This window comes from Manacus candei, unplaced genomic scaffold (genome assembly GCF_025592945.1).
Source record: "Manacus candei isolate 608988 ecotype Guabito, Panama unplaced genomic scaffold, ASM2559294v1 h1tg000063l, whole genome shotgun sequence".
NCBI classification, from domain to species: Eukaryota; Metazoa; Chordata; class Aves; order Passeriformes; family Pipridae; genus Manacus; species Manacus candei.
Window position 1 is genome coordinate 1,334,272 of NW_026138111.1, and position 19,887 is coordinate 1,354,158.

Consider the following 19,887-nt stretch of genomic DNA (forward strand, 5'->3'; position numbering starts at 1 on the left):
CAGCTGCACAAATACTGATGCTCCAGCACATGTGCCAAGGCCATTCATAAACGCTTGCAGGACTGGACAAGCTGAACTTGCAAGGATCTGACATCCAAACCACTGCAGTGATAGGTCCCACAGGTTCTTATGAAACATTCAAGACCACCTTAAGGTGGTAAAGGAAATTACATAGTCAGAAAGGAGGTATCTACAAACCCAGGCTTGCTGAATTGATCATAGAAAATTTCCATTAAGAGGCTCCAGGTGATTCCACCGTTCACAGAATACTCCAGCAGCACTCCTTGGTTGCGGTTATTAGGAGTTATCAGGCATCCATACATGAAATAAAACTGGATGAATTCTGCACTGGTGAGGTTCAAATCCACTGTAACTAACATACGGCTGCAGCCCTGAAAAGCAAGGAAAAAATATGCTGCCTGGCAAACTTACGTTCATAAAAAGTGTTAGACTATGCAGTCACTATTATTGTAACCTCATGCTGTAAAAATTCTAAAATTGTACGAATTTTATTAATTATGTCAAAGGTTAAGTTACAACAGAACAATATATATTTTTCCCTGAAGATGTAAGTTCAGTTACATTCCATCTTAAAAATGCCTGTTGTGTACTCATACATATTGCTACTTATTCCTATAGCTTTATGGCATTCAGGATCCATAACTGTGTTCACCTTTCTTCTGAATACAAGAGTTGCAAAAATCCATGCTTCCAGTGTAAATCAGAAGGTTTTCCATGCAGAATTAACGAATCACTGATTATGTGCTAATGGCTCAATTTATGCAAACCATGAAATGCCAAAGCAATTTTAATATGTGTGTTTTCCACAATCCCACAATTTCCACAATAAATTTCACATTGCTTAGTCTATTAGTTAGTGAGACTTGCTTAGTCCTACTGGGAGGAAGTGGAAATTTAGTGCTTCTGTTAGTTTATTTTAGAAAACTTTCATCAGTTTGAACCTAGTTATAAAATTGATGAAAGAGATCTACAAGCATAAATTTTACAAGTTTCTAAAATACTATTTTGTCAATTTTGTAATCTTGAGGTTATCTGTTAGCCAATTATAATTCAGCAGCAGTATGGGTTATACACCTACGTATGCAGCTAACTTAGGAAATTTTACTGTGAGTTTACTCTGAAAACACCCAACTGTGAAACATCTGAAGGATGAGGCTACACATGGATGCAATGTACTCCAGAAGGACCCTGCCTGAGCAGGGAGGTTGGACCAGATGACCCACTGTGGTCCCTTCCAACCTTACCCACTCTGTGATTCTGTATTTTCAAGGACCATGTGCAAGTCATACAAGTGCAAATAGCTAGTTATTAATTTACCTCTGCGGTCTGATTAGAAGCCACACCAAACTTTGGTCTTTGGAAGTTTTAAGTGCTATGAGGAGGCTGAGTGAGTGAAATTAAATGTCTACATACTTACACTGTGCTTTAACCTATCAGATCCACTTCCAGCCCCTCTATAGCTCCTTTCAGGAGGCACACACATTGTATCTCATTTTCCTGGCTGCAGCGTAGTGAGGAACATGGTATCAGCTTTACTGGAGTGTTTCTGGCTGGCCCTAGTCTGTAGGACCTGTCTGACTTTGACCTTCGGCTAGGTAAAGAATATAATTTTAAAAGATATTTTATATATTTAATATGTTATGCTGCTTTTTTTAACACCTTGCTATTTAGTTAACTTTTTAAATCAGTCCCATTTATACTGTCAAATGGAGTGAGCTGGTCTCTATGCTGAACACACACCCCACTGAAGTGAAGAGCCATCCCGGAGGCGACGGCCCCGCAGACCGTGCTCAGTTTGCCCCCGTTCACCGTCAGCCAGTTCTGGTTCGACGGGGAGCGGTTGAAGTTGTCTTTCAGTTGTGTTGGAAGGGGAGTCTCTGGCTCGTCGCAGTACAGCCCGCCCCAGTGCTCATCGCAGCTGCAGAGGAAAACAAATGCAGAAATCAGCTGGCAAAGGCCCTGCACAGCAGTTTAATCAGTGCCACGTTATTCCACTTCAAGGTGCCATCTTATTCCGCATAGAAGCTGTCTGCATCATTCACTAGCACACAACTGGTGTGTGGGGGTTTCAAACATCTGCCGCATTTCGTGTTTAGTAGGAAACAAAAATGACTTTAGGAAGGCTTAGTATTATGTATCATTCAAACTACTAATACAGAGTACACTGCTGAACACAGTAAAATCAGTAAAATTCACTGTGCTTGGATGGATAAACTTAAGAGAATGTGCCAAGCCTAAGAATGTCCTGCTAATGTTACAGTTAAAGTTTCTGTAAAACTTTGGTAGATGGGTGCTTTCTTGTTGTTTCTTTATATAGTTCTCCCTTTTTTTCTCCTCTGAAAAACATTCTTGTGATGTGTCAAAGACTGGATAACAGCATGGAAATATGTTCTGCTACTATGAGATTTTACCACGGAGATTGCGTCTTGGTACTTCAGTGCTGTCAGGATAGAGAACACAATAATATGTCTATTCTACAGTGAAATATATTTCTAACAAATAAAGTCACAGTGCAATTATACAACCATTCTCCCATTTCTGTTGCCATTTGTGGCTGGAAAAAAAAGCAATACGTCCATCTGGAAGGTATTTCGCTGTTGCCAAGACAGGCAAATCTGGGGAGATCTGATTGTTGTTTGTTAGCTTTGCAGGATTCTATGTCAACTGTTATGCAGATAGTTTGAGGATTAAGCCAGTCTGCCTCCCCTGGCAAACCCTACCATGGAGCAGATGCATCAGACCATCAAGTTAACACCAGTCAAAAGGCAAAATCTGGCCTTCTGAAGAACTGGCATATATCATGTTTAGTGGACATGTCCCACTTCCAGCCCAGGTTCTCTGCACCCAGAAGCAAGCTGAGAGCACAGGAACATAGTGTGAAACCCCTTGGGAATAAGGATGACAACTTCTGAGAAGCTGCAGGACTGTACGTCCCTAGAGGGGTGTGCAAACTCAAGAGATATCTTCTCCCTGCCTGGTGGGAGAAGAATCAAGATGCAGCAGAGGCAGCAGCAGAGGCAATGCTTTGCCACCTAGGAAAGGACTGCATTGGTCATGGTGCAGGAACAGGCAGAGGTCTGGCAGAGCCAACCCCCACACTTACCCTTCTGCTTGTTATTTCTGTTCCCAAGTGGTCCCAGTGCCCTGCTCAGCTTTAACAGCAAAATCCACCTTGCTTTGAAAAACTCTCACAGTTTTTCCTGAAGTTCATTAAAATGGCAGAGGAGGAGTGAAATGCTGCAGTGCTGGGCAGGACAGGGAACAGATGACACTTACACACAGTTGTCCTGGGTGCACTTCCCATGGCCACTGCACATGTCTATGCAGCCGTCCCCGATGTAGACGTTGTCGATTGCCCACGTTTGCTGCTTATCAAAAGGAGCGGGCTGGTGCCAGCGGAAACGAGTGGCTTGAGACCTTGGGAGAGAAAGACAGACAGAAAGGTCTATTTCTAGCTAAGCTAATCTTTATTTTGACTGAAAGGAAATGTCAGTCTCGAGGCTAGACTGCTCTTGGAAGACTTGTTTGGTATCAGCACAACTCAGGGCTGATTCCTGACAATGGACAACGTCCTTCCAAGAAGAGGGTGCTTTCTTGGAACAGGAGGCACAAGTTCTGAAAACAGGACAAAGCACAAGTGCTTGGTAGCATGCTGAGAGTGTGGGAGGTGGGAAAGGGATCACTGGTAAAAGCAAAGCCAGTGGGCCATAGTTGGTGCAGTGGAGAGGAGGGCAGGAAGATGGTGGTACTTCCAAATGGAAGCTCAGTCATAACCATATCCCAGGAAAAATCCAAACTTGAGGGATAGCTGGGAGCTGGATCAAGCCAGAAACCTCCAAATCCTCCAGGTTTCACAGTGAGCCAGAGTTTTGTTGCTTCGGTCCAAGTCAGCAAAATAGCTCAACTTTTTCTCTATGAATTCTCCCAACTACACTTAGGTAAGAGCAACTCTACAGAGTGGGTTGGCTCCTAGATAAGATGCTGCCATTACAAATCTACAGGGGACAGATGAGAGAGGCCATGCAGGGCTTGCAGTGTTATCCACGTTTTGCAGTTTCTTCCCTCCCCTCCACCCAGGGTTTGACTGGAAATGCAAAGAAATGATCTGTGGTGTGATCCTGGCTCTTTTCAGTAAATCATTTTCATTTTATTGATTAAAGGGGCTTAGCTCTCCATATGTGAATTAAGTGTCTCAGCTCCCAAGACAGATGATGAAAATCTAGCCAAAACAGTCAGGGGATGCCAAAGAGCTATTCAGCTCATGCAGGTGTAGACCATGAGTCAAGAGCTGTGAGTAGATGAATTTCTGTAACTTGTCAAAAATACCATTATAAATTCAAGGTAGTCCCTGTTTTGCTGTACAGCACTAGATGGCAGCATTGAACTTCTTGTAGTCTGTTTTCTTTTGCAACTCAAAGAGAAATCACAATTATTGTAAACACCAAAACAAATAAACAGCAAAATCCCCCAAAACTATTCAGTGTAAAAATGGACCTTCTATGATAAGGTCAATATTATTCTATGAATTATTTCTTTATGAATATGCTGCATGAGATGAATAAATAACATGTTTATCTAAAGAGAAATCTACTGTGAGCCCTCTAGCTGCCCACCAAATAGCATTTTTAAAGGAAATGTAAAAATTGTGGGGAAGCACTTTAAGAACAAAGATTAGCACCTATATCTTACACTGCCTGCTTTAGGTTTGGTTCTTCACTAACAATTTATAGAGCTGATGCTCCTATGAGAAGCTGTATTTGCATTTCAAAATCAGATCTGATTTTAAGTGTTCATTACTTTCTGCAGGCCAGAGGTTACATAGTGGTCTGGAATACAGGTGCCCTAAAAAGCTATGCAAACATGGGTGGTGAGCACCAGGCTAAACTATTGACTACATAACCTGCAAGTCCCTAAAACACACAGGCACAAAAAAATTGGAGACACACACCTGCTATTACACAGCTTGAAATAACAAAGCAGCATAAAAATTATACTGCATCTAGACCAAAAGACCTATTAGCTGCACCGTTCCTTATCCTAAAGCTCAACATCTCTCCTTATGAGATAAGGTTGTAATAACCTCTCTCATGCAATACCTATCTTAATATCTTTGGAAAATGGTATTACTTGAGCCAACAAATACAATTATCAGTTTGGACAGAAGGGCAATCTTTGCCTCAGTAGGGCATCAGACTTCTTTTGACATATACCACTCAAAAAACTCTCTGGTTTTAAAATCACAGTTATTCATAAATCTAAGTTTATCTCAGGTGGTAGCTTCCTTTCAGGTCCAAATTCAATAGGTTTGGAACATCAACCCTAGCCCTTATTTATCCTATTCAACTCCAGAAAGACTGTCCTGAACGCAAATTTACAGTCTTTGTACAAGAACTCTTGGGGTAATGGATTTTACAGACAATATGTAGTGAAGCTGTACAAAAAAGGAAGCAGAGAAGATCAATACTGGGAACAATTCCTAAAAAAGCACTATTACTTGACATAATTGCACTGAAGGTAGGGAAGAGTCTAGATGCTCCAAATGATTAGTGGTAGAACATGGACTTTTCCACTACTAATTTCAAAATGTGTGGCAACTGTATAGGTGCTCTGGGTACAATTGCTAAAAAATAAATGTCTGTGTTTCCAAACTCACATGTGCATTAGCTGTCATCTTTCACAACAACCTTCTCAAGGCTCTGCCTGCACTATGGTACTTCTGTGCCTGCAGTTAGCTCAGCCTATGCCTATGTGAGGAGCTTGGGCTCAGCAGGAGGAGCAAAGCATCAACTTGTGCTGAGAGCCAGACGCCCTCGCTACCTGTGTTGGCAGGGCTTTACTTTGGGCTTTATCAGGTATCACTGTGCGGGAGACAGTCACAGCTGTCACTGCAAAACAGCACATCTAGAAGGATGTCAGCAGGAAGGCTGAACTACTCAGTTGTCCCTAGATGGATCTTTTTGACAAACAAATCAGAAATCCAGCAGTTTTCAGGGCATTGTAGAAAACATGGCAGCATCCCCAATAGTGCTGACAGTCCCAAACAGCTCCTTTCACTGCAGCCTCCCAACAAATCCCACAATTTTTCTTCCCTCAAAGACAAAAGAACGTAGGAAAAGGAAAAGGAGGTCATGTGTATAAACAATAAAGAGAGCATCTAAGCTGAGAGAGACACAAAGGATACAAGGAATGCACAGAAAAACAAGCAGCCTGAAAAGTGCTATATTTAAAACACACAGTAACAGCAAGCACAGGGTGCAGTGGGGATTCAGCCAGTCCAATTAGCCACCAAAACAACCAGAATTTAGTGAGGCTGATGATAACATGTGATTCTTTATAGTGTTCCCTCTGTCCCTTGCTAGAAGAAGAATTTCCTATCTATAAATAAGAAAAGTAAACACGCACACAGAAGAGCTTTGCAATTTTTATGCAAAGCAGGATCAAGCTTCATTTACTTATACTTATTTGTTCCTATACATGTACATCAAACAGAAATGCAAGGTATTATGCAATTGCTTTAATGCTATAAAGTGTCATGATGTTATAAATAGCTAGTTATGCATTTAGATTTATTCTGCAGAAAACCAGAAGAGATACCTAGTATAGGGAGGCAGAGGCAAGGTAACCCGGGTCCACTTGTTGAAAGTGTCCGAAATGAGAATCCTCTGGAGATGGTACTTGTTGCATTCCACGTTAGTAGGAAGACAGTCTCTCAAAATTGGGTGCCAGGTGAGCCCAAGGTCCACTGAATATTCCAGTTCAATAGCTAAGGGTGGAAAGATGGTTAATTGCTTAATTTGGAGACTTACATCCATAGTTCTACAATAAAGTGCAAGCCTCAGAGAGCATCACAAGTCTACACTGACAAAATAACCACTCAGAACTTTTCAAACACTTGTGTCACAAGCACAAAGCCACCTCATTTGGTGGCAGTTCTAGAGAATATGCTACATGTTGCTCAGCAAGTATAGCTATAGCTCAGAAGCCTGCAGCACACTTCTGCATCTGCCACCTACCTCAAGGGACCACAGGTGCAAAGAAAAAAATCATCTGTTAAGTTGCCAGGATTAAGGCAAGCCAATTTCTGTAGCTGCAGCATGCAAGAAAATGATGTGACAGCATCAAAAACATCAACTTTTTTTGTTTTTCAGGTTGAAGGGTGAGATTCAGGATGTAACTGTTGTTAAGGCAGAGCAACACTCAAACTTTTGGCTCTGTCTCAAGATGGTTTAGTCACTCTTCCACCCTTCCTCCAGACCAGCTCATTTCATTATCCAGCATAAACAATTTTAATTTGAGTTTGTTAGTCAGTGAGCTTGTTTTCATTCAAACAGCCTAGCCACATTAAACTAACGTATTCATTCCTCAGTGAAAGTCAGCAATTTCACTGTTTTGATGTCTGTGGCTTATAAATTTTATTATGAAAAAAAGGTTAGTGAAGCTTACTAAATACTTCAGATTAAACTTTCATGCAGCCATTAAAAAGTAAATAACAATAGGCACAGAACTGTAACTTGAAGTAAATGTTCCAGCTGCCAGGCCTTCTGGCTGTGTAGAACAAGGAGCATGGCTTGCAGTGACAGGGGTGATAAATCTGTGATCTTTTTTTGATTACTACAGACCCATTTCTTCTACCCTCATGCACAGGGAATTACCCTTAATCACCCAATCAGTCCTACTTGATGTTTCAGCGCAGAAGACAGTGCTATAGAAATACAAGGACAAGTGGATAGCAACAAGGGTGAGTTTTTAGTGTTAAATCTCCCTCACCAAAATGAAGCACTTTATTCATCATGACTGGAAGCATGATTAGGTAGTGTCCTACCTAATTTAATATGAAGTTAAGATAATGGCAAGTGTTGTAGACAACGACACAAAACCAAAAACAAACAAAAAAAGGAATTGTTTCTTTGTCAGTATATAGCTCAGCTGCCTAAAACACTTTTAAACGTAGCAGAGATGATCTTAGGATGTTGTAGTCTTTTTAATACCAAAAGAAAAATATATTGTTAAGCATGTGAGAAGCTTCAGATTTGCAAAATCAGAGAAACCACTTTGGGGACTCCATGTAAAATTTTTTCCCATTTTTATACAGAATTCTAGAGGAATTGTCAGCAACTCAGTGAATTCACACATACCACATGATGGTTATTATATTCTCTTCCTCATAGAAAACCTGTATATTCCAAAACCTACCATAAAAGAATGTAATTTAAGATGCGCAAAAAGGCATTCGAAAGCTAGAAAGACCTATTTCTTGTGCACCTTAAAAATCACATAATGAGCCAATTTTTAATTTCTATGTGATGTGTATTGAGAACAGAGCACATTTTTATTTATTTGTGTATCCGTATGTATATATGTGTATATACACGTATAAAGGCTGGCTCTGCACTCAATAGACATCATATGGAAAAAAAGGAAGCTACATAATTAAAAATCACATTATGTGTACATAAACATATATATATATACATATAAATACATATATACACAAGTGCATATATCTATGCACACATTCCTACATGGATACATATATATCTATATACATGTTCATTATTTCATACGGAAGATACAAATTTTTGCAGTTGATGCTGCCTTAGCAGTGTCAGATGTATGTTGTTATAAATGATTTCTTAGATGTAGAGGTACAAGTGAAATCAGAACTGAGACTTCCTACACCAAAAATGCAAAACCGCAAGGCAAGAAACATATGCTGGGAACACCCAGTTGCTTATTATTGGGACCACCAGCACCACTCCAGGCAGTGAATGTTATATACTGGTGAATGGATTTGAGTAAGGCAGCTGTTAGTCTTTTTCTTTAATGGATTGAACTGCAACTTAAACGCTCTGAGGGAATAATAGACTTCAGTTTATCTTAGGCTTCAGACACATGGAATAAAAAAGCTGATGTTACAATTTCTAACAGAAGCATGCAGCCTTCTTTTTTTTCTCAGTTCCTGTTGCAGTGAATAATGGAACCAGAAAACAAGTGAACTTTCCTCTACAGCAGAGGAAGAGTAAAGGCAGAAAGTACTAAGAAGTCATTACCATAACAGGAGTCTGTGACAGAGCAGGATGCTGCAAAATCTATTTGCAAGAAAGAGTCTTCATTGACAACAATATCAGTGGTGACAACATAGCGAGTGCTGGCTTTCTCAATGAACACCAGAGCATCCCCAGTAGATCCACAGACTGGCATCTTTGTTCCACCAGGATGGAGCAGCCACTTTCTACTATCCAGTGTGGTGAAATCATCTTCCAATACTGTGTTGCCAGAGATATTTCCTCCAATAAGAATCTGAAACATTAGGCAAGAAATTGTTATTGAAAAGAAAAAATGTCTGTAAGTCTTCATAAACATACATGTGACTTAGCAAACTGGAGGAGGAAGAGATGTGCCAGTCTATGTATATATATTCTGCTGGTCCAAAATGGACAAATTCACTTAGTAAAGACTTTAGGCTATGAGGAAGGGGAATATCTCTTTCCTGTCATGGAGCCCTAAAGAGAATGGCTCAACTATACAAATCTGAAGTTCAGGGAGATGAATTCCATCCTTGATGAAATAAAACTGCTCACAAAAATAAATGTTAGTAAAAGCAAAGTAGTTGCACTGTTGTTTTTCCTATTGACTGTTCAGCTCTACTATAATCTAGTGCACTACTATCAGGTTGCATCTGCTGATAGAAGTGGGAAATAGTCTCTGTTTTGCCATTGACTGCAAGACATCGGCATTTTACTCTTCAACAGCAAGCCAGGTAGAATTAATTTTCACTGTTACTCTGAATTCAGTTTCTGACTGTTCTGAACTAATATAACTACATTCAACGAAGATAAAGAAATGGAAGAAGGAGGACTTTTTAAATTTCTAAAAGGAGGGATGGGAAGTAAAATTTTGTAACCGCAACATTGAAGTGGCTGGGTTTTTCTTAATAATCTGAACTAACTTCTTTAAAAAAAGCATTCATAAATATTTCAGCAAGTTGAACTTGGACAGCCCAATAAGACTGCTAGGAGCACAATCACTTCAGTGGGGTTTCTTGTGATTTATATGAAGTCATACAAAGTAATATAATAATCTTTATAGAAGTAAATATCAAATATGAAACAAAACCTTGTTTTCATATAGATTGATATTTTTCTATAGTTTTTTTCCATTACATTTTACCAAACCAATTACGTATTTGGATACATTTTAAATGAAGGTTTTTGAAATTTGAAATCAGACTTGCATTTTGCATGGTAAGGCCTTCTGCAATGTGAACCTGAGGCTCTACCCACATATAAAAGACCTTCCTAGCTTCAAAACAGGCATTCAGTAGCCCACATGGAAATGGTGCATTAAAAACACGAGTTCAGCAAATAGTACTTGTGCTCTAAATATCCTTTTACAAAGAATTTCTTCTTTTCTCAGTGAAATGATACATGCCAAAAAAAGGGAAACATTAAGACTGAAACAGCCTAAAACTGTGCTAAACCCAACCTCTCCCCCCCAGGATTCCTCACCTGGTCGATTACCCAGGGGCTGTAGAAATGCCCGTTCTCGGACGGTTGCCACCAGCGAAGCCGAGTGGAGCTTGAACGGGCCTTCAAGGGAATTTCCAGGGCAATGTATCGTCCCACGTTGCTGGAGTTACTGAAGAGGAATTCCTGGAGAAGGCTCCACGTGAGGCCCCCATTGAGCGAATACTGCAGTAGCACAGGCTGGCTCCTGGGGTCAGGTACCCCCTTGCCACATCCCAGTCTCATGAAGAACTGCACAAATCTAACACAAATCTTCCACTTACTGGAAAGATTTATTTTCTACAACATCCTACACAACGAACTGGAGAGTTTGTCTGTTGACTAGCCCAGTAATTTCTTGCTCTAGGAGTCACCTTTAGGAGATCTTATGATTTCCTTTTCAAAGCTTTCAGAATATAAGTAGACAGACAGGTGGGATGACAAAAATTCATTTTGCCTGTGTAGTAGTTCGCCAGGCATAAGAGGCTGAACAAAGTTGGCCATTTATGTTTTGAGCTTTTGTCTGCATAGCAGATGGTGTTGCAAGTATCAGAAACATAATCCTGGGTGAAATTTTTATCCCTGCATCCCATGAGTACAGATTTTAGTGGCAGAAAAGCAACAATGCTCTAAGTAGATCATAATTTGCTAGGAATTTGCTGAAATGCTTAAATTCAAAATAAGCATCCCAGTTTTCCATTGGCATAAATCAGAGAAAATATGGACAGGAGAACAAAGCACATTTCACTTTCAGGGGTCATTTTGTCCATTTAGTCAGCCTAGGAAATTTGTCTAAATTACACCGTTTAAATGTGCTGGCTTCCCTGAAGCCAGCCCAAGCCACCCAGGGACACCAGTGCTTTCATCCCCCAGTTAATTGGCTTCTCCAAAGCAGCACAATAGACTTGTATCAAACTGTGAAATTCTTCCCATCAGCTGATGCTCATAAATAGCTCTACTGTGCACTTGGAGTGGAGGGAACTGCTGCTGTAATGATATTTACTTATTGGACTTGCAGGGATATCACAAGTACTAATTCATGTTTGCACAGTTTTTGCACAGCTTAAGAGTGTTGTATCTGTTCTAATTATTATTGCATTAGTGCTGCCTGGCTCATGGTTAAATGAAATGGAGCAAAAGAAGTTTTATATCAAAAATCTTGTTCTGGTTTGATCTGCAGGTAGATCCACTGGGAGTGGAGGCTGCAGAGGTGCTGGGCAGACAAAGCTCCAATAAAACACCAGACCTGCAAGTCAATTAATTCTAGTCCTCGCTGCAACTCACAGTTTCTCTTGCTACTATATATAACTGCTTTCACTATAGATTATATCCACCTCCATGTACCAGACATAACATATTGCTTGTGCTATAAAGGAGCACTGGGTACCCTCATGGATCAACATATCAACTGTAATGGATTTGCTTCACTGCTGGCAAGTCTTTCTGCCTCCTCAGATTTACTCCAACATTCGCCACATAATTCAAAGGAAATAAACCCAGGTGACCTTGTCTCTGTTGCATCTTTCTGTGCATTGCTACTCTTTCATCTCAATTTTTACTAATGTAGTAATAACCCACTCAAACATAGGTAACAATGTCTGGCAGATAAAAAGCAATTTTAAATATCTGTCTGCTCATCCCACAGATAATTTGCAAAGGCTCTGCCTATTTTGAAACGGAAAAAAAAGATTTTTTTTGTAAATCTAGTAACACTAAAATGTGTGGATATTCTAGTAATTCAGAATTGAAAGGGATTTGATCAGTTGTGATACCTAAAATATTCTGCCCCTACTGATATTCCATGCTGTGCAGTTTTAGCTACTGGTACCCCATGATGGCTATATACTGTCCCCTGTGTTAAATTCTTTAACATGTAGATGTGATGGCAGTGTGCAGTGGATTGCAGACTCCACTTGATTTCAATCCCCAGGCACTGAGCATGGTTTGCAGCCCCAACAGACACAACTGCTTGCCTGTGTACTTCAGGGGATCTCCTCATAATGAAAGGGGAAGTTTTAATGTGAATACTGAGACTAGTACCCTTAAAAAATGCTTGTTCTCATCATTCCTGGCATAGGCTGAAACCTCTCCCCAAGAACTGTGCAGAACTTGGCACGTATGTGTCACAGCCTTGTTGTTGTGCTTTGCAGGTGGCTGACAGAGTCAGTCTGGAAATTAAGAAAATCCCACTGCAATTACTTGAGGTTACTAAAGAGTAGTTCCCAGCAACACCATTGCAATCTGCCTTGGTGTTCAGAAGAGAACATACAGTTATTTGTTGATAACTGCTATTTTTCATAAGCATATACAAGAAATTGAATGTTCTGCTTTGTTTTCCTAAGACAGAAGTAATTTATCTCCATATAACACCTTGAGGTCAATATATGCAAATCCAGCTACAGACCATCATGGAGGAGAGATAAATGACAGTTCTTTGAACATGAGCAATAGGGAAAACATCATTTAGTCTAATGGAGCAACTTACAAGATTGTATGTTTTGTTAAACGGTCTTTAAATTTCAGAGTCCAGGAAATGAAGTTAGTGCAGAGAATTGAGGTTTGTATTTACCAAGTTCTGAAAGAAGTTTGCTGTGAGGAATCTTACAAATTACAGGTATCCTTAATATTACACATCACTGAGGGGTAGCTAAGTGCTGATCTAAAAAATACAGTAGGCATCTTTATAGACCATGATGCTTTACAATTAAACCATTATTTAAAGCTTCAATACCAATGCTGACAAGCAAAAAGTACATAAAAAGCCTGTTAAAGTGTTTCCCAGGGAACCTTAGAGAGGATTAAGGTGTTTACAAGAGATCAGTAGAAAAAAGTCTTGGAGAAAATGCAATCTTTCCAAAGTAATAATATAAGGATATAAGCTAAGATACTGAATAAATTAGAAAACAATGCCTATTTGTTAGCATGCTCACAATTAGGATGGAGATTAATTTATATCAATGTAAAATTTTAATGTGGCTTGCTTAGCATGTCTCACTCATCAAATATCTCCTCTGCAGGCTCTAATGATGCAACATAATTTGTAAATGCACTAAAATATTTGGTTTTCAATTGCTGGTGACAGCTTGTCACCGGCTTGGGAATTTCTCAGTTAATTATTGGGAAAAAAATTGTGCACAATAAGAAGAAAGCAAGCTTCAGAAATGAAAGAATTACGAGATGACAAATGTAAGAATTATACTTCCAGTGGATACTCCTGTTTCAGCAATGGCTTGTAATACACCAGACTGTAAGACATGCAATCCATTTCTCATGTTACGGATTTAGGAAATAAAACTTGCATAAACTCCTGAAGGTGGGGTATCAGATCCTGGAGTTCTTATTCAAGGAAAAAAGTAACATTTAAATGGTTAATCCAATTAAAGCTCAAGATAAATTTAATTTAAAATGATAACAGTATTTAAAATGGAATATTTGCTAGTGTAAGGACCACAGAATATGTCAGCTTGCCTTTACCATAGACGTATTACATATGTATTATTCCCCAGCATGTTATTTCCTCAATGAAATCCTTTTGAAATTGTGTTACCTGGCTTGTGACAAATCTAGGTCTCGAGTCATCAGCATACGCAAGCCTTCTTCGTTAAAGAAAAGGTTGTTTCCTCCAGACATGATACCACATTTCCTTGATGGCTTTCCTCCACTCACAAGGAGGAATCTATCCGACTCCAGCTGACCTGAATACACAGTGAATACATATTTATGATTTACTCTGAAGTGTTCCTACTGCAAGAGTACTACTTCCAGAGGAAGAGAGATAAATTAAAAATCACATGCTGACTGAAGAAATATTCAGTGTTTCTGATGCCACGCATTCCAGAAAGCTGACGCATATCAAAACAAAATATACAAAATAAACCCATAAGTATGAAGTCTGGGATCTTAGTTTCCAGATATTCATAAAATTTTCCACTTTTCTTCCTTTTTCTTAAGATAACAACAAAGTACTCAGGTCTATAAAGAAACTCTGGGTACCATGTGGTAGCACGCAAGAGCTGGCAAAATTTAAAATGAATAGCAGCACCTGTGAAGGGATGAGTTTGGTTCACAGGTGCTGCTTTATTCAAAACATGCTCTCCTTGCCGTGCCTGCTAGTGGGGGAAGCCTCGAGGGGGTTTTAGAGTTGTGTGTGTGAGTGCTGAGCGTGCCCAGGCATGCATGAGGCTTTGAATTCTCTCCTGTCATCCCTCTCCTGGGGTCTGCTGTGGCTGCTCAGCAGTGGCCCCATGGCTGAGACACACAGTCTGCTCTGAAACCGTGTTTGCTGTAGTAAGGCCTGTTAGATTTCCCTTGCAGCGAGAAATCACACAACCTTAAGCCCTCCATTGTGTGCCTGATTTGCACGCATTCTGTCTGTGCTAAAGTCAAACTACCATCAAAGCATAATTTTCTTCTAAAATTATTTTCTACCTGTGGAGTTTCAGGAAATTCTGTTTCAATTAAGATTTTGTATTCCAGCTCTAACAACATATTAAATATTCACAGACCGTGCTTGCAAATGATATCTAAACTACTCAGCTTGTGGCAATACCCCCCCAGCATAAATTATATTCAGAAGCATGCAGGGGTGAGGAGTTTTTTCCCTTCAACCCTGGGTTCCACTAGGATGGACAGGCAGAATCAGACCCCACCCCAAAGGAGATACCTTCAAAATCATCCTTAAGGAAGTCAGAGTTCTTGGTACTTATTTTGCAGGTTGGCCCAGAGTACCCGGGGTCGCAGATGCACTTGGTGCCGTTGATGCAGCTGCCGTGCCCGTTGCACATCTCCTCACACTGTGGGCCAATGTACACGTTGTCAATGGCCCAAGTCACAGGCTGGGATCCAGCAGGGTAAAATCCTTGGTACCACCTGAACCTTGCCAATCTGAAAATGGCATAAAGTGTACTTATTTTAAATAATAGCTCCATCTTTTTTGTATTCCATGTGTGTACCATATTATGCGTATATATTATTCTTTCTGTTGGAACCGGCTTGATAAATAGCTTAATTCTAGAAACTGACCACTAGATTTAAGTTCCTTCAGTACCTTATGCATCTTTTTGTTGACATTCAACCAAAGTACTGACAGAAATAAAAATAACACTATTCATTAGTTGTAATACCAAAACTGAATGACAGATTTGATTTTCAAGTTTTAACATCTAACCCCTCTTCTCTCCATCATTTCAGGAGGAGGATGAATGGCTGTGGTCTGATGAATTTGCTTCTGCTTTGGTGTACAGTGCCTAGGTCAGATCTGGCCACTTTCACCCTCTCCTGGAGAGTGCTTCCATCCTGCTTCTGTCCTGCCCCCAGGGAGACCACCTGTGGAGGTGGAGTGGTAGGATCTCACCCTCAATTACACAGAAAGAAAACACGATCTGTCATGTCACCAGGTATTCAGCTTGGTTTTGGGTAACTTAATCTTAAACTAGACTGATATAGCAAGTTGTTAATTTAAACTATATTCTCCTTTGGGTGCTGTCCTGTCATTTTTAATTTGCCTACTAAGTGCTACTTGCATCAATGTTGCATATGAAATGGAACCAACTGGGGAAGGAGGGAAAACAAATTGAGGTGGGGAAAAACACTCAAGAGATTAATTTTGTTCCACCTGAGAAAACATTTTAAGGGAGGAAGGAAACCAGAAGAATGAGAAGGGAAAAGCACTTAATTGCCTTGCATGTTTAATGTGTCTTGTTAAAGATATCTAAATTCAGCAGGTGAATCTATTGCACAGGTAGCTTACAATTTTTTTGTCTTGATTTGCTAAAAGGGAATTTTTATGAGGGTATTTAAGTGACAAGGGATAACTGATGGGTGAGGACATTATTAAGACTTTCAAGAAAGATACCCAAGAACCACAGTCCAGCTGGAAGTAAAAATCATTGACTTTAGTGTGCCCTGGGGTGAAGGACACAAGCGTGAGCTGGAGGTGTTGTAAGCTTCTCTTGAGAGCAGATCTGTGCCTCACAGGCTGAATTTTTTTCCTGAGACATATCAGCTCCTTCTCTGAGGCTCACTCCTGGTGAGGGTGAAGCACAACATGCTGTGCCTGAAGCAGAGAAACTACTGGTCTTGCTGAAGTCAGTTGGGGTTTCTTCTCTGTCTCAACAGGCCCTGGGCTTTTCCTTCAGGACATAACTGGAATACTAATTATTACTTAGAGCTGTCTGCTGAGGACATCAACATATACATATTGATTTCCAAAATTACATATGTAGTGGAAATAATTGAAAATGTCTTCATTTAAACATAACCATTTGACACTTCAGAGATGAAAAGTCTGGGATTTTTTCAGAATTATACAAGGGGTCAGGTTTGGAGCTTTTTTCCTGGTATTCCAGTGGATTCTGGCAGAGAAAATCTCCCTTCAGCCCTCTGGCCCAAGAATTTTTCATGCACTGAATATTCCATGGAAGCTACTCTGCACTGCTGGGTTTGGCTGGCCATCAGCAATGGGCTCATGGCCTGGTGTGTTGGGGAAGGAATAGGAGGGAAGGTAGGCAAACAGGACAGAAACACTCAGGAACAGAGGACTACATCGAAATACCTGGAAGGTTTAAATGAGTTAGGAGTGTGCATAGCCTAAATTTTCATTTGAGGGATGCACTGATGGTTGGGTAAAGGGTCAGAGAATTCTTTTGTGCAAAACTAGAAGCACAAATTAGCTGCTGCAAGAGATAGTTACCTATTCCATGCTTGAAATGTTAACTGTCATAAACCAGAAAATTCAAGTTTAAAATTTAAACATTTTCTTAAATTATTAAACATCCAAGCTTTCCAAACTTAGTTCTTATCTCTTATATACTCTTTTCATACTTTCAGAGGAACATATGGGGTCACTTATTTAGTGGAGGACCCATTGCATGCAGGACTTTCATAAATACTCAGTCTCATAGTTGCATAGACTCATAAAGTCTCATAGTCGCACAGCTCATTTTCATTTATACATGCTACAGTTTAATCATTAATGATGTGATCTTTTACATAAAGTGAGTTGATGCTAGAAGACAGTTTCCCCTGAAAAAGTAAACAATAATGTTTTTACTTTGAAAAGTTACATATTATTATGCCTGCTAGTACATATTGTTTTTCTATGCTATGTGTTATCATCCAACCTGGTTTGTTCCACAAATTTAAGGTTTCTAGTGACTGAAGCAATTAATTTCCTAGAATCAGAGAATTTTGCAGATACATGAGACAGTGAGTATTTAGATCAGACCATGTCCTCACATTGAAGTAGAATTAAGTTTATATGAGCTCATATTTTACTGCATTTTCTGTGAAGTTCAAATTTCATCCAAGAATATCATTGGTGAATTCAAATGGTTAATGCACTGCTTCAAAGAACACTTGAAATGCTTTAGGAACAGTCAGTTTTGCATTAATTTTACCATGCAGCCCACTTCCATTAAAATGCCACCAATTAAATATATGGACAAATAGGAAATTACCTGTGGTTATTCTGCATTAGCATTAGGCAAAATTTGTTTTGAGGAATCACCTGGACACTAGCTAACATTCAGGGCAAAAAGCAGAGAAAAACTGCTCATACAGTCTGCTCTAGTGCCACAGTTCTTACACAGCACTCTTATGCTGGGAGAACATTTTGGATGAAAAACAGAAATGAAAACAAAGCAACAAGCAGCTGGGCAGGAATAGAAGCTGGACACTTACCCACAGAGGTGCAGTTTGCCGAAGTGAATGACCTCCCTTCTCCAGCCCTGGGTAGTGCCTGCGTAGTAAGTGCTGCTTGGGTGGTGCTCAGTGGAGCAGAGGGAGCTGAGGTGGCTGCTGCTGCTGTAGCACAGGGGGAGCAGCAGGTGCCAGGTGGCCCCCAGATCCCGGGAGAACTCCAGCCTTACCGGGTCGGCAGAGGAGCTGTCAGTGGTGCAGCCGATATTGATCTGGGGGCCAAGACATGAAATGCAGAAGATGACACGGGGCAGGCTGTGGGACTCCTCATCAGGAAAATAGTGTTTTGGGAACTCATTTAACAACTGGGATGATGCACTCGGGACATGTACGTGAACATGAACTCTTGCACATTGCCCTCCTGTCCACGGGTATATCACACTCTGGCTTATCACAAAATGAATGTGATATGAAATCCCCAACTACTTCTACTAAGAGAAAACTAAAGTTAACAGGACAAAATCCCAAAGGAGAGATGTTAACGTTGCTGGATCAAATACATCAGCTCTTGCAGTCCCCTGGCAGGTACTGAAGTAATCACAGCACCTAAAAAACGTGCATTTTTAAAACGAGAAATATTAAAATAAAAAGAGCAAACATAAACTTTTTGTTAAATTGCTGAGCTGCACTATGGTCCTCTTTTATGTTACACTTCCCCCCCCCCCCCAAAAAATAAAAAGAAAAAGCTTATGCTGCAGGATGTGTGCTGTATCACTTCAATATGTTCAGCTTTCATACTCACTATGCATTTGCTCATGTATAATGGCAAAGCCCTAGGACACCAATAAAAGACTATCATAACTGGGTTGGATTTATATTCAATGTCACACATAAACTTAGTTTGGCAGTGTCAGACTTCTCAGGGTGTGCTTACAAGATTCCTGATGTGGAGAACAATAGAAAAGGCAGAAAACTTACATGAAAACCAGTTCTACTTCTGAAAAAAAATACAAAATGTTTTGTACAGAATCTGAAACCTCTTAAGACATATTTTCTGCATGCAACCAAAGAAAATTAGTCTGCTTTTCTTTTAACACTGATATTAAGATGTTCTTATAGTCTATATAAAAGAAGAATTAGTTCCTTTACAGGATGACTCTGTCATATAAAACAATATGTACTATACTTACCATGCAATAAATAAAACCCCATTGCTGGTGAAATACAAAGCCTGTAATAAAACTATGAAACATTTTGGCTTTTTAATATATCTTTGTAGCAAAAAAATAAGTGTCTTTCTAACATGCTGTTCTGTAATGAAAATCTATTTATTTCTAAATCCCAGTAATACTTAGAACTCTGCATGAATATTGAAAGTATCCTGCATCAAATTTCCTTCATCACTCTTCAGCACATATGAGTCCCATCAAGCTACATTTGACTAGAAGGGTTGTCTACTCATCTGGAAGCTTAGAGAGATGCTTGACCCAATATAGGTTTTGACTCGTGAGACACAGAGAGAAACTCTACTGCATTATGCATAACTCCTTCATTTACACTAATGTTCTCAAAAACGTGAGCTGAAAACAATGTTCTTACCACATATGGAAGTAAGCATGTAGATTTTATGAGGTTAATGCTCTGAAGACTTATGAATATCTTAAAGTGACCTCAGACATTTTTGTTCTACAGGCTGTAATCTATATTTTAAAACAGAAAATGG

The 19,887-nt window shown here is 39.7% G+C and overlaps 1 protein-coding gene across 2 annotated transcripts in view; it reads right to left on the minus strand.

Moving 5' to 3' along the window:
• RELN (reelin) overlaps positions 1-19,887 on the minus strand; it is a 279,445-nt gene that overhangs the window by 23,268 nt on the left and 236,290 nt on the right. For both annotated transcript variants that reach the window (XM_051805023.1, XM_051805024.1), the window contains exons 41-49: positions 18,207-18,436; positions 15,190-15,410; positions 14,074-14,221; positions 10,530-10,788; positions 9,072-9,321; positions 6,616-6,784; positions 3,298-3,438; positions 1,762-1,939; positions 199-392 (exon numbers count right to left, since the gene is read on the minus strand). In XM_051805023.1, coding sequence (XP_051660983.1) covers positions 199-392; positions 1,762-1,939; positions 3,298-3,438; positions 6,616-6,784; positions 9,072-9,321; positions 10,530-10,788; positions 14,074-14,221; positions 15,190-15,410; positions 18,207-18,436 — 1,790 coding nt within the window. The remainder of the gene's footprint in view (positions 1-198; positions 393-1,761; positions 1,940-3,297; positions 3,439-6,615; positions 6,785-9,071; positions 9,322-10,529; positions 10,789-14,073; positions 14,222-15,189; positions 15,411-18,206; positions 18,437-19,887) is intronic.